Source organism: Danio rerio, chromosome 19 (genome assembly GCF_049306965.1).
Source record: "Danio rerio strain Tuebingen ecotype United States chromosome 19, GRCz12tu, whole genome shotgun sequence".
Lineage (NCBI taxonomy): Eukaryota > Metazoa > Chordata > Actinopteri > Cypriniformes > Danionidae > Danio > Danio rerio.
The window spans coordinates 47,182,473-47,197,500 of NC_133194.1; the positions used below are offsets into that span (position 1 = coordinate 47,182,473).

Consider the following 15,028-nt stretch of genomic DNA (forward strand, 5'->3'; position numbering starts at 1 on the left):
TATACACTCATCGGCCACTTTATTAGGTACACCTTACTTGCCATTTTGCCTTCAGAACTGCCTTAATCCTTCATGGCATAAATTCAACAAGGTACTGAAAATACTCCTTAGAGATTTTGGTCCATATTGACATGATAGCATCAAGCAGTTGCTGCAGATTTGTTGGCTGTACGTCCATGATGCAAGTCTCCCGTTCCAAAGGTGCTCTATTGGTTTTGGATCTGGTGACTGTGGAGGCAGTACAGTGAATTCATTGTCATGTTCAAGAAACCAGTCTGGGATGATTTGCGCTTTAGGAGATGGTGCTTTATCATGCTGGAAGTAGCCATCAGAAGATGGGTACACTGTGGTTATAAAGACATGGACATGGTCAGGAACAAAAGTCAGGTAGGCTGTGGCATTGACACGATGCTCAATTGGTACTTATGGGCCCAAAGTGTGCCAAGAAAATATCCCCCACACCATTACACCACCACCACCAGCCTGAACCATTGACACAAGGCAGGATGGATCCATGCTTTCATGTTGCTGACACCAAATTCTGACCCAACCATCTGAATGTGGCAGCAGAAATCGAGACTCATCAGACCAGGTGAGTTTTTCCAATCTATTGTCTAATTTTGGTGAGCATGTGCAGATTGTAGCCTCAGTTCTTTTCTTAGCTGACAGGATTGGCTCCTGGTGTGGTCTTCTGCTGCTGTAGCTCATCTTCCTCAAGGTTGGACATATTGTGCGTAAGAGATGCTCTTTTGCAGACCTCGATTGTAATGAGTGGTAATTTGAGTTACTGTTGCCTTTCTGTCAGCTGGAACCAGTCTGGCCATTCTCCTCTGACCTCTGGCATCAACAAGGCATTTGCGCCCACAGAACTGCCGCTCACTGGATATTTTCTCTTTGTCACACCATTCTCTGTAAAACCTAGAGATGGTTGTGCCTGAAAATCCCAGTAGGTCAGCAGTTTCTGAAATACTCAGACCAGCCCGTCTGGCACCAACAACCATGCCACGTTCAAAGTCACTTAAATCATGTTTCTTCCCCATTCTGATGCTCGATGTGAACTGCAGCAGATCGTCTTGACCATGTCTACATGCCTCAATGAGTTACTGCCATGTGATCGGCTGAGTAGACATTTACATTAACGAGCAGTTGGACAGATGTACCTAATAAAGTGGCCAGTTAGTATATTTTGACCTCAACAAACAAAGGCACAAGCTGAATTCGCCATTAAAATGCCAATAAATATTAATGATGCTTAAAAAAAAATATTTGACAGTAATGGCACTTTAATTGAGACAGTTTAATGACAATTCATGACACAATTATTATGACCTAATGACGATCATGTTTATGACAGGTTTATAACAGATTTATGACAAGATAAAGTTGTCATGATAAAGTTACATGCCTGTTAGGATGTATTTGTTTATGTCAATTGTCATAACAAACAATGTCATCTTTGCATTTAAAATGACATAACTGAGCAAATGACACTTAATGACTGTTGTCATAAGTGTGCAGAAAATCTCATTCATGTGTCGTGTCATGATTATAAAAGTTTCACGGCAGTCTTATGAACATTCCCTTTAAGTAAAGTAAAGTTTTACCGCAGACGTTAACAACATTTCATGTTGTGCCCCCCCCAAAAAATAAGAAAAAAAGCATTATGATGTACTTAGCAACTTTTTCCTCAAAAAACTTAAGTCTAAAATCAGTATTGTTGTTTAATTATTCCTCGTACTCATCCAGCTAAACCTCTAAATATACTTCTTGTTTGAAGACACACTCCCTTTGGAGACTAAAGCACCAAAACAAATGGGTTTAATTTCCAAGAGGAGACCAAAAGCAGTAGCTACAGAAAGCAAACACACTGAAGTATGCCTAATTAGCAAATTCTTCTCTTGAAAGGTTAAAGAAACAAAACTCGCAATGGAATTTATGCACAAACGATAAAGAAAGTCAGAACCAGAAACTTTCCAGCAAGATAATTAAGACAAGTTTAAATGTTTTTGTATAATTTATGAAAGAAATAACTAATATTTATTTATCATTCATTCATTTTCCTTAAGCTTAATCCCTTTATTCATCAGAGGTTGCCACAGCAGAATGAACCGTCAACTATTCCAGCATATTTTTCATAGTGGATGCCCTTCCAGCTGCAACCCAGTACTGGGAAACACCCATATGCACTACGGCTAATTTAGTTTATCCAATTCACCTATAGCGCATGTTTTTGGACTTGTGGGGGATACCAGAACACCCTGAAGAAACCCATGCCAACACAGGGAGAACATGCAAACTCCACACAGAAATGTCAACAGGCCCAGCCGGGACTCAAACCAGCGATCCTCTTGCTATGAGGCGACATTGCTAACCACTGAGCCACTGTGTTGCGCCTATTTATTCATATAAATATATATATATATATATATATATATATATATATATATATATATATATATATATATATATATATATATATATATACATATATATACATACAGCTTTTGTGTAAACACATGTACTAAAAGTAATGCTATTTTATAGTAGATGATATTTTAACAGTCAGTTCTTCAATTGTTTTATGGGCTTAACAAGATAGTTCGCCCAAAAAAAAAAAAAAAAAAAAAAAAATTACTCATTATTTACTTAACCTCAAGTGATTATAAACATTTAAGACTTTCTTTCTTCTGTTAAAACAAAGATATTTTGGGGGGAAAAAAAAGCTGAAAACCTGTAACCATTGACTTCCATAGTATTTGATTTTCTTGCTACGATTTCTTTTCAACTTTTTGTATTGAACAGAAGAAAGAAACTCTTAAAGGTTTTAAACAAGTTGAGGGCAAAAGAAATATTGACAGAATTGTGGGTGAACTATACCTGTTTATTACACAATATCTAATTATTTATTACACAATATATTATTTCCAACGACTAAAATGTCAATGCAAGTCAATTCTTAAATTGCAGAGTGTAAATTTAAACATAAAAAAATCAACAAGCAGAGATATATATCCCATAATGCAATACATAACCACAAATCTACAAGATGTAAGAAGCCTTTGGTGTCAACAGAATGTGTCTGTAAAGTTTCAACTCAAAATAGAAGATTTCCTCCAGAATCTACCCATTTTTATGACTGAGTGTTTTTGTAGCCTGTGCCTTTAAATGCAAATGAGCTGCTTCTCATTTGCATTTAAGCTGCCCACCGTTCTGCTTCTTCTGCGTTACATCGGATAAACAGCAGTCAGTGACTCATCCGACAGACTCGGATGAAGCTGAAATACAGCTCATTAGCCAAAAATACCAAGTAAGTTTATTTCATGTATTTGTGGTGGAGTTTATTCAAGCCTTTCTGATATGATGAGTCACACAAATGCGCCATGCGGCCGTGGTGATTATAGCGGTTATGAATTAGATAGCGATTTTCTTTATTACAAAAATGCTCTGTTTTTAAAACTTCTTAAATTTATAAAACTTATAAAAATCTCAGAGACGTAAAACAGATATGTTAATCTCAGTGTGTATTCATGGTATCATAGAAACATGGCGCCTGTCAATCAATTCGGTGGGCGGGAATCACAATGCTATTTTAAGGTCAGGAAATCAATAAAAGGCAATTGTTGTGTTTCTATCACTCCAATAAACTATACCTGCACAGAGTAGAGCTGCACAATTCTGGCTAAAATGAGAATCGCGATTTTTTTGCTTAAAATAAAGATCACAATTTTCTCATGATTCTGTAGATGTAAAACAAAGGTATGGTAAAAACAAACATATGGTAAAAGATCGATAACAATATTATGTGTAGGTCTACTGGTATAATTCTATTCTACTAGGTAATAATTCTGATGTTTAATTATTATGTTTGAGATTTAAGCTTGCAATCTGTCATTGACAACATTATTAGACAATTTTAATCACTGGTAAAATCAGACATTTGCCATTATCAGATTATATTCAACAATATATAGGCTAGAGTAGTTATACTGACACTGTAAACATTTATTTTCATGCAAAACTGTGTGTTTGCTTTGAAAGAAAAAACATATCAAATTCTTGTCGTATTCATAACTTTAAAATGCGATTTGATCATTTAAATGAAGTGCACACTTTCAGTTTCATTTTGACTGCTACGTGCTTGTTCATACTTCACGCGCGGCTCCCAAACGATCACTCTGTGCCACAAACTGAATATTTACATCTCTATTACCTGTTACTCACAACATATGCAGGTTCTGTTCACTAAAGTAGACGCACGCGTCTATCATTAAGTATAGCGTGTACGCACCCTATCTGTGATAACAGCTCACGTCACGTGTGATTTCCCGGCCGCGAAAACATCATTTTATGAAGACAAAAATGACATTTGTAGGTGAATTATACCTTATAAATACAGTATGTGACTCATTGAACATCATTTGGAGGTGTCCATGTCACTGAGCAACGTATGTGAAACAATGAAAAGACTCGTGCAGCCGCATTTTCTTCTCTCCTGAACTTGAAAATATGATTGACAGAATCGTAAAAATGCTGGATTAAGATCGTCTAGGGGGTCAAATCAAGACCGCGATCTTTTTTCAATTAATTGTGCAGCTCTAACACAGAGTTCTGTCCAAAGCAACACAGGCTCATTCTGAAAACGTAGTCCCGTGAACGTTTCTAGAGACTGCAAATGATCTAGCTGGAGGTACGTATGGCTGCATTTCGTTTATTAGGAGGGCTTTCCCGCCGCAACCAGTTTGTCCAGTTAGCTCGTCGTGTACGTCGGCGGACTTGAGACGCAGAGAGGAGCTGAGCACGACGACCGGGTTCTAGTCCGGGGAAAATTGGTTCCAGAAATCAGACAAAAACAGAATCCAAAAATAAAAAAAGAAGTGAACAACAGGTTGAGAATGTGGTCAAATCCGAAAACGTGGTAAAAATCAGAGGAGGGCTTTTCTTTTTCTGGACGGCTTTTGTAAATTGTTGGTTGGGTTTAGGGAAGTAAGCGGGTAGGTGGGTCAATCGGTAAAACTAGTTGGGTTTAGGGAAGGAGGATGGTGGGTCTGTCGATTGGCCGGTCGCGCAGTCAATCATTCAGTCATTCAGACAGACGGTCGTTCGACGGCGGCCTCTGGCGGGTTTACGCAAGAAGTGTGAACGGCACTTGCGAGAGACATTTGAGGTACAAAATAGCGCACACAGCAGCCTCTCATGGATTCGCAAAAACAAAAACTGCAAAAATACGTACCTCCCGGGATATATTTCGCGGTTTCCAGAACAACCACGGGACTACGTTTTCAGAATGAGCCTGGGTTGGTCCACACAGCTTACAAAAGTTCATTTTCATCACAGGTGCCGTTTAATAAACATATTTGTAGTGTAAAATAAAGAAACTTAAGGGAACAACTCTATTTGGAAAGACTTTTTAACAAGACTTTTTCAAGCTCAAACTGTGACTAAAGCAAGTTTAAAGTGTAAGAAGCGTAACAGATCTCCTTTAAATCAGCACCTGTATCTAATAAGCAATTCAGTGGCAGCAAACAAGACAAGCCAAAGTCAAACAAAGCTTTTAAAAACACCACATTAGGGAAGCCTGAAACAAAGCTGAATTTAATCCCTATAATTGTTACCTGACTAGAAAACCTGAGCAAAGGCAATTTATATAACTGCTTTTTTTTTTTTCTCGAAACACTGAGATGCCTAACCAAGCAAATGAGGTGACAGCAAGTCCTAAAATTGATTTTGGGGGGAAATTTAGAGGATGATTTCCTTCCACAGTTTGGAGCAAGCGTGCACCGGGGCTTTCCAAAGGACTGCAGGCTGTTTCTGCACACAAGAGCGAGTGTGTCTTACATTCAAGGACGTTCGGAGAGTGGTCACTAAAGGCTCATTCATCTACATGTGCAGTCCCATCTCTCTTACTTCCGCAGTGCTATTATTATTGATCACACGCTGATGAGCATTAACTGATTCCAAATAAGGTCATCAGCACATATTTTCGAGACTCCTATGAGAGAGAGAGCGCAGGGTTTCAAGTCAAATCTAAGACGTTTTAAGACCTTTTTAAGGCCATCAAGAGTGAGATTTCAGACATATATAGGGCTAAACACTAAAAATTATTAAATAGTCCAGCAAGAAAAAAATAATTACTTACTAATTCATTATTTCTGAGCCACATATTTTAAATAATGTGTCAAAACAAGCAGGGCCTAGTTTAATACATACTATTTTTTCATTCATTCATTAATTTCCCTTTGTCTTAGTCTCCATTACAGAGGTCACCACAACGGAATGAACCGCCAACTATTTCAGCATATGTTTTATGCAGCGAATGCCCTTCCGGCCACAACCCAGTACTGGGAAACAACCTTACACACTCATTCACACGACGCTCATACACTATGGCCAATATAGTCAACCCAGGCTCATTCTGAAGACGTAGTCCCGTGGACGTTTCTGCAGACCGCGAAATACAAAGCAGGAGGTACGTGTGTACGCATTTCATTTCTTTTTTAAGCAAATGCTACGGGGCGATGTGACGTCATTCCTTTCGGCGCTTGCCAGCCGGCTGCTCACCTCCATGTGGAGGGCTTTCCCACCGCAACCAGTTTGTCCGGTTAGCTCGTCGTGTACGTCGGCGGACTTGAGGCGCAGAGAGGAGCTGAGCACGACGATGACCGGGTTTGAGTCTGGGAGGAGCGGTTCCACAAATCAGGTAAGAAAACAAAAACAAAATCCAAAAATAAAGCGAACAAGTTCATTACAGGGTGAGAATGTGGTCAAAATCCGAAAACGTGGTAAAAATCAAAGACAGCTTTTGTAAATCGTCGTTGGTTGGGTTTAGGGAAGGAGGAGGGTGGGTCAGCCGATTGGCCGGTCGCACGGTCAATCATTCTGTCATTCAGACAGACGGAAGGTTGTCGACAGCGGACTCTAGTGGGTTTACGGGCGCGAACGGCACTCGTGAGAGACGTTTAAGATGCGAAAAAGTGCTCATTTTTTGCGGTCTACAGAAACGTCCACCGGACTACGTTTTCAGAATGAGCCTGGGTTGAATTTAGTTCATCCATTTCAACTTGGACTGTGGGGGAAACCGGAGCACCTGCAGGAAACCCATGGCAACACGGGGAATACATGCAAACTCCACACAGAAATGCCAACTAGCCCAACTGTACTCAAACCAGCGACCTTCTTCCAGTGAGGTGACAGTGCTAACCACTGAGCCAACAAGCCTTTTAAGAATTAAGACCTCACAGATAACCTGAGAGAGAGAGAGAGAGAGTTTACCAAACAGTGATGTAGTCGTAGATGGGTTCAGTGCTGAGCACAGTGAAGTTGATATAGATGCCGTTTCCAGGAGGCACTCGGACGCTCCAGACGCAGTCCTGGAAATTGGGGTATTCGGCTGGGTGTCCCGGAGAGAAGATGGTGCCATTCATGGAGGTGATGTTTCCACCGCATAGAGCTTGTACAGAGGCAGAAAACAAAATAATGTTAGGTTTTTTGGTGTATATAGGCCATTTGAGTGTACATAGATACACATTTATTTTGGTCAGAAGGAAAATGAACAGTTCTTTGTGATAATATGTTCAAGTAAAGAGTTACAGGCAACTATTTATTCATTTTCCTCCAGTTTAGTCCCTTTATTCATCAGGGGTCGCCACAGTGGAATGAACCGCTAACTATTCCAGTATATGTATTACACAGCGGTTGCCCTTCCAGCTGCAGCCCACTGGGAAACACCCATACACCCTCACACTCATAGACCACGACCAATTTAGTTTATTAAATTCATCTACAGCACATATGTTTGGACTGTGGGAGAAACCGGAGCATCCAGAGGAATCCTACACGAACACAAGAAGACAAGGCAAACTCCACACATATGCCAACTGGCCTAGCCGAGCCTCGAACCACAGTTCGTGCTAACCACTGAGCCACCTTGTCCAGGCAACTACAATTTAGTGTTTTTTGTTAGAATTATATACAGTTGAAGTCAGAATTATTAGCCCCCCTGAATTATTAGCACCCCTGTTTATTTTTTTCTCCAATTTCTGTTTAATGGAGGGAAGATTTTTTTCAAAACATTTTTAAGCATAATAGTTTTAAAAACCTAATTCTAATAACTGATTTATTTTATAATTGCCATGATGACAGTAAATAATATTTTACGTGATATTTTTCAAGACACTTCTGTACAGCTTAAAGTGACATTTAAAGGCTTAACTAGGTTAATAAGGTGAACTAGGCAGGTTAGGGTAATTAGGCAAGCGATGTTTTTTTCTGTAGACAATCGAAAAAAAAATTAGCTTAAAGGGGCTAATAATTTTGTCCCAAAAATGGTTTAAAAAAAATAAAAAACTACTTTTATTTTAGCCGAAATAAAACAAATAAGACTTTCTCCAGAAGAAAAAACATTATTAGACATACTGTGAAAATTTCCTTGCTCTGTTAAACATATTTTGGGAAATATTTAAAAATGAGAAAATAATTCAAAGGGGGACTAATAATTCTGAATTCAACTGTATATATATTTTTTTATTTTATATAAGGTTATTTTACATAATGCCACTGAATACTGAAAACTTTTTTTTATTAATATGAAGAGGGTGTTTCTATTGAGGCAAACTTCTTGAATATTTATTACTGTAAATATTTGCATTTAATATAATTCAGTTTTGCTGTTTATTTAGAACAAAGCAGCACCATGAATATTGTACTAATTTGAATATGCTTTTAAAAAAACATAGCTAGTAAGTGAAATGATTTTCTCAAGAATCTCTGACTCTGATTCAATGAATGGACCACTTTGTCATTTGACATTTTTCATATGCAAAAATGTTTTGGTAAAATATTTCTAGGCAAACCTTGTGGCTATTAAATATTTACTATTACTATGTTTTCTCCACTTACTATAATACATTATTAAAATTACTATTAATCATAAAATGTCGGAAAACAAGTAGCCATTGACATCCATAGTATGGATATCTTGCTATGGATGTCAATAGCCCCTTTCACACATACAGACCTTTCCGGAAAATTACCGGCAATTTTCCGGAAAGGTGTGTATGTGTGAACAGGTCCTTTTTGAAAATACCGGTAAATTCGTTCTGGCTATTTTCCGGAAAGAGAAGTTGTAACATTACTGGTAATTTGCTGGAATGCTGCGCTGTGTAAACGCAGAAGGAAGATTGCCGGAAAGAGCGCGTGCACGTCTAGAACGTGCTGACGTGAGACGTCTGCTTTAGCCAATCCGAACAGTCAGACGCATTCACGTCCGTGCGGTTTATGAGAATAAAAGCCTTTGAATATTTTTCCAGACACATTTAGCTGCTAGAAATTAGTCAGATAACGTTTATATGTTCTTCTTAATGCCAACCGTGTAAATAATCATCGATGAGATGCTTATGATAAGCCGCTGTTTGTTTACCTTCAAGCTTTGCGTGTGCCCATGAAACAGCTGTGAGCGTTAGCACACACATATTATGAACATCTCGACACGCGAAAGTGATCCTCCATATGTTTTCATTGAAGTTGTTCACAATACTGATCATCCACAGAGTTTGTGATGTAGTCAAATGTTTACAAATACAAGCGCAGCCGTTTAGAGCTCATTTGTGGTGAATGATGTCAGAATTTACCGGTATTTTGGAATGGATGTAGGAACAATCTTTTCTGGAAAAATTCCGTAACGTCCTCGCCTGTGAACAGCGCTTTCTTAAATTTACCGGTAAAGTCGTTCCGGAAATTTTCCAGATATTTACCGGTATCACTGTGTGAAAGGGGCTAATGGCTACTGGTTTCCAACATTCTTTAAAACATCTTCCTTTGTGTTTAACAGAAAACGAAAAACTTATGATGTTTTGGAACCACCTTAAGGTGATGAACTACATTTTTTCAACTTTCCCTTTAAGAAAAACTACAATCAAAAATATATTTTTTGCTAATGTTCAAAATGCCTATATAAAATGAGCTGAATCAACACAATAATTTAGGTTTTTTTGGAGACAACTTAATTGTTTTAAGTTTTAATACATTTAAATTAGTAAAAACCAAGTAAGTTAACTAAATTTGTGTTGGAATAATATGAAACAAGTGTGTGGAACCCAGCATTTTGTACAGATTATACAATATTGAGATTATTTTAATCAGCCAGTACACTGTAAAAAATGCTGGGTTCCATCTGGCATTATTCCTTCATCACAAATCGGTTCAGTTGACTTTGAAGATAGTTTGGAAATTTAAGTAGATTCTACATCAAACAATTAAAACTTTGAGTTAAAAAAAAAACAAAAAACTCAAGAATTGTGTTTAATAAGTAATTTGAACAAGCAGGACCAAAATACCATTTTGAGTGTAGTTCCAATATGAGCCAACAGGTGTCAGTATACAGTATAAGGTTTATATGACCTCATGAAGATAAACAGGAGCAGACAAAACAAGAACAAAATGACCTGGTGCATATTTAAAGGTTTTTATGTCTTAAAGTTCATCTCATCTGCACTGATCACCTCATTGTGTTCAGGGAAATAACGTTGGCCATTGAGCCACTGACAATTTGTTCCCTTCATAAAGATGTGTGGCACTGTTTTACATGTCACGTTATCTAGTGATACTATTGTGATAAAGCAATACATCCCACTCTGGTGTCTGCGTGTAATGTCACTGACTGTAAGCGACTGATGACACATTCATAATAACCAACAGTGAGCAGCTGCATGCATGAAACACATTTCATTTCAGTGCTGCTGAAGGAAGCATTTATATTGTGGAGAGGAGTAAAGATGCACCTTCACAGCGTGGTATGGGGTTGTTCCAGTTCCTGCTGATTCCATGCAGGCAGGTTAAAGAGGTCTCGCCGATCAGAGAGTAACCGGGTAAACACTCGAAAGACACCGTCATGCCCACGCTGAAGTCACTGCCGATTACAATACCGTTCCTGAAAGGTCGGGGGTCAGGACAACTCTGCAGCTGGTAGGCTAAAGAAAAACAAACAAGCATGTTCATGAGTCTCCAGTTAATGAGTCACTGATTCAAATGATTTGATCAGAGTGAGTCTCCAGTTAATCAAACGATGTAGTCAAAGCTAGTCACTAGTTAATGATTCACTGACTCAAATGATTCAGTTAAAGCGAGTCTCAGGTTAATGATTCATATGATCCAGTCAAAGACAGTTACTAGTTAATGATTCACTGATTCAAATAATTTTATCAGAGTAAGTCTCCAGTTAATGATTCACTATTTTAAATAATTCAGTCAAAGCTAGCTTAATTAATGATTCACTGATTCAAATGAAACATTCAGAGTGAGTCTCCAGTTAAAGATTCACTGAATCAAATGATCAGATCAGAGTGATTCTCCAGTTAATAATTCACTTATTCATATGACCCAGTCAAAGCTAGTTACTAGTTAATGATTTACTTATTAAATTATTCAATAGCAGTGACTCTCAAGTTAATGAGTAACTGATTCAAATTATGAAGTTAGAGTGAGTCTCCATTCAATTCTTCACTAATTCAAAAAATCTGTTCAGAGTGAGTCTATGATTCACTGATACAAATGACTTAATCAGAGTGAGTCTCCGGCTAATGATTCACTGATTCAAATTATTTGATCAGAGGGAGTCCCCAATCAATGATTCACTGTTTCAAATTATTCAGTCAAAGCTAGCTTAATTAACGATTCACTGATTTAAATGATACAATCAGAGTGAGTCTCCAGTTAATGATTCAATGATTCAAATGATCAGATCAGAGTGAGTCTCCAGTTAATGATTCACTGATTCATGTGATCCAGTCAAAGCTAGTCATTAGTTAACAGTGATTCTCAAGTTAATGAGTAACTGATTCAAATGATTCAACCAGAGTGAGTCTCCATTCAATTTTTCCCTAATTCAAATGATCTGTTCAGAGGGAGTCTTCAGCTGATGATTCACTGATACAGATGACTTAATCAGAGTGAGTCTCCAGCTAATGATTCACTGATTCAAATAATCCAGTCAAAGCTAGTTTAGTTAATGATTCCTTGACTCAAATAATTCAATTATGGTGATTATATAGTTAATGATTCGCTAATTAAAATGATTCACTGATTCAAACAATCCAGTGGCATTGAGTTTCCAGCTAATGATTCAATGATTCAAATAACCTGATCAAAACTAGTCTAGTTAAGAATTCACTGATTCAAATAATCTAGTCAAAGCAGGTCTGGTGAATGATTTACTTCACTTCACCTTTTTTTTTTTTATTCAAACATTCCTAGATAGTGCTAGTTTACTTAATGATTCACTGATTCAAATGATCAGATCAGAGTGATTCTCCAGTTTATGATTCAATAATTCAAATTATTTGATTAGAGTGAGTCTACAGCTAAGGATTTACCAATTCAGATGATTTGATCAGAGTGAGTCTCCAGCTAATGATTCACTGATTCAAATGATCAGATCAGAGTGAGTCTCCAGTTAATGATTCCCTAATTCACTAATTTCAATCTTGAAGAATGAATCCAAATCTATTGTCCTACCTTGGTATGTAATGTGAAATCCGGGTTTATTCTGAGAATAGTCGCTGTGGAAGAAGAAGCTGGTTTCATGAGTGGTGCTAAAGAGTGACTCAGGAACCTGTGGTCCACTGAAGCGGTCGATCACTGTGCCGGTCTCACTGGGCCCGCTTCGGATCTCCAGGTAATCGTGAATTGCCTCAGTGGAGAAGTTCAGGAACTGGACATGGATTCCTTCAATAACACAGTACAGACAACAATAAGGGTCCTTTCATAATAACCTGTGATATAGCCTGCTTTGTTAGTTTGTTGCATCATATTGCTTTATCACTACAACCAAACCTCTCTAGAGTTTGAGCTGAGACCACCTAATTCAGGCGATCCGTTTGTTTTGGATCAGAGCACGATTGTGGGTTTCACATATGCTCAAATAAACGGAGCTAATGGAGCAATTACATCAGGTTAATGATTCACTAATTCAAACAATTAAATCAGAGTGAGTCTCTGGTTGACAATTCACTGATTCAAATTATTCAATTAGAGTGAGTCTCCAGTTTACAATTCACTTATTAAAATGATCCGATCAGAGTGAGTTTGCAGTTATTGATTCACTAATAATTCAAACGATCCGATCAGAGTCTTAATAATTCAAGTAATCCAGTCAAAACTTGTCTAGTTAATGATTCACTGAGTCAAATGCATCTATAAGGGGGCAAATGCGCTAGGTTATTGAATCACTAATTCAAATGATTAAATCAGAGTGAGTCTTCAGTTAGAGATTCAATAATTCAAATAATCAAGTCAAAACTTGTCTAGTTATTGATTCACTGATTCAAATAATCCAGTCAAAGATAGTCTAGTTAACGATTCACTGATTCAAACGATCTGATATGTGTGAGTCTCTAGTTAACAATTCACTGATTCGATAATTCAAATAAAGTGAGTCTCCAGTTAACGATTCACTAATTGAAATGATCCGATCAGAGTGAGTTTGCAGTTATTGATTCACTAATAATTCAAATTATCCAATCAGAGTCTTATTAGTTCAAATTATCCAGTCAAAACTTGTCTAGTTAATGATTCACTGATTCAAATGGATCCATAAGGGGGCAAATGCACCAGGTTAATGATTCAAATAGTCCAGTCAAAACTTGTCTAGTTAATGATTCACTGATTCAAATGTATCTATAAAGGGGGAAATGTGCCAAGTTAATGATTCACTAATTCAAATAATCCAATCAAAACTTGTCTAGTTATTGATTCACTGATTCAAAACATCAAGTCAAAGATAGTCTGTTTAATGATTCACTGATTCAAATGATCAGATATGTGTGAGTGTCTACCTAACAATTAATTGATTCAAATTTTTCAATTAGAGTGAGTCTCCAGTTAATGATTTACTAATTAAAATGATTCAATTATAGTGCGTCTCCAGTTTATGATTCACTAATTGAAACAAGTGTCATAATAATTCAAATTCAAATAATCTAGTTCAAACTTGTCTAGTTAAGGATTCACTGATTCAAATGAATCCAAAAGGGGTTAAATACGCTAGGTAATGATTCGACAATTCAAATGATCAGCTCAAAGTGAGTCTTTAGTTAAAGATTCAATAGTTCAAATGATCCAGTCAAAGATAGTCTAGTTAACGGTTCACTGATTCAAAATGATTCTAATTTAAATGATCCGATCAGAGTGAGTTTGCAGTTATTGATTTACTAATAAATTAAATGATATAATCAGTCTTAATAAATCAAATAATCCCGTCAAAACTTGTCTGGTTCATGATTCACTGATTCAAATTTATCCATAATAGATTAAGATATAGCCTGCTTTATTAGGTTTTTGGATTGTTTAGCTTTCAACCAATAACCGAATCACTCTGCAGTTCGTTTTAATTGAGCCAAGACCAATCAGGCTATCTCAAAGCAATTGTTTTGGATCAGAGCGCAATTGCGGGATTCACATATGCCTAAATAAATCGAGCTAAGGGGGCGAACAGGCCAGGTTCCCAAACAAACGGCTAGGTGTGAAAGCACCCTAAGTGTCACTGATGAAATGCCTGATTCTCTAGCTCATTTCTGCAGGTTAATGACATGCATGTACCAAAGCCAATGGGCAGGGTGATGGTCCAGGTGCAATCCAGACCACTCGGGTAGTTGCCAGGAAAACCAGGGCTCAGAATCACTCCGCTAACCTCCGTCATGGCCCCACCACACTGAGCTGTAAATACACAGATAAAGATTCATTATGTTAACCTATAAAATCTACTATCATCCAACACTCACTGATTTAAATATTTACAACAAGTACAACACAAAAAGCCACAGAGTAAAACACAAACTGTATAAAAACTATCTGCTAATTAACAGTGTTGAATTAAAAGTATTTTCCATTTATTTACAGTTGGGAATTGCATTATGGGATGTGGATCTCTGCTCTGTCGACGTTTGATGTTGAAAATTCAACTCTGCAGTTGAACAAAGTGACTTTTATTGACATTTTAGTAGTTTGAAATTATATGATGTATGTTCTGGTGATGTGG

General features: G+C 37.4%; 1 protein-coding gene across 9 annotated transcripts in view; it reads right to left on the minus strand.

Annotated features, from left to right (window-relative positions):
- The window catches only part of csmd3b (CUB and Sushi multiple domains 3b), a 990,558-nt gene that overhangs the window by 222,000 nt on the left and 753,530 nt on the right, over positions 1-15,028 (minus strand). For all 9 annotated transcript variants that reach the window (XR_012395232.1, XM_068215335.2, XM_017352314.4 and 6 more), the window contains 4 exons: positions 14,590-14,706; positions 12,508-12,717; positions 10,776-10,964; positions 7,270-7,447 (listed from right to left, as the gene is read on the minus strand). Coding sequence is in view for 8 of the 9 variants with exons in the window: in XM_068215335.2 (XP_068071436.1) it covers positions 7,270-7,447; positions 10,776-10,964; positions 12,508-12,717; positions 14,590-14,706 (694 nt within the window). In the remaining variant the exon portion in view is untranslated. The remainder of the gene's footprint in view (positions 1-7,269; positions 7,448-10,775; positions 10,965-12,507; positions 12,718-14,589; positions 14,707-15,028) is intronic.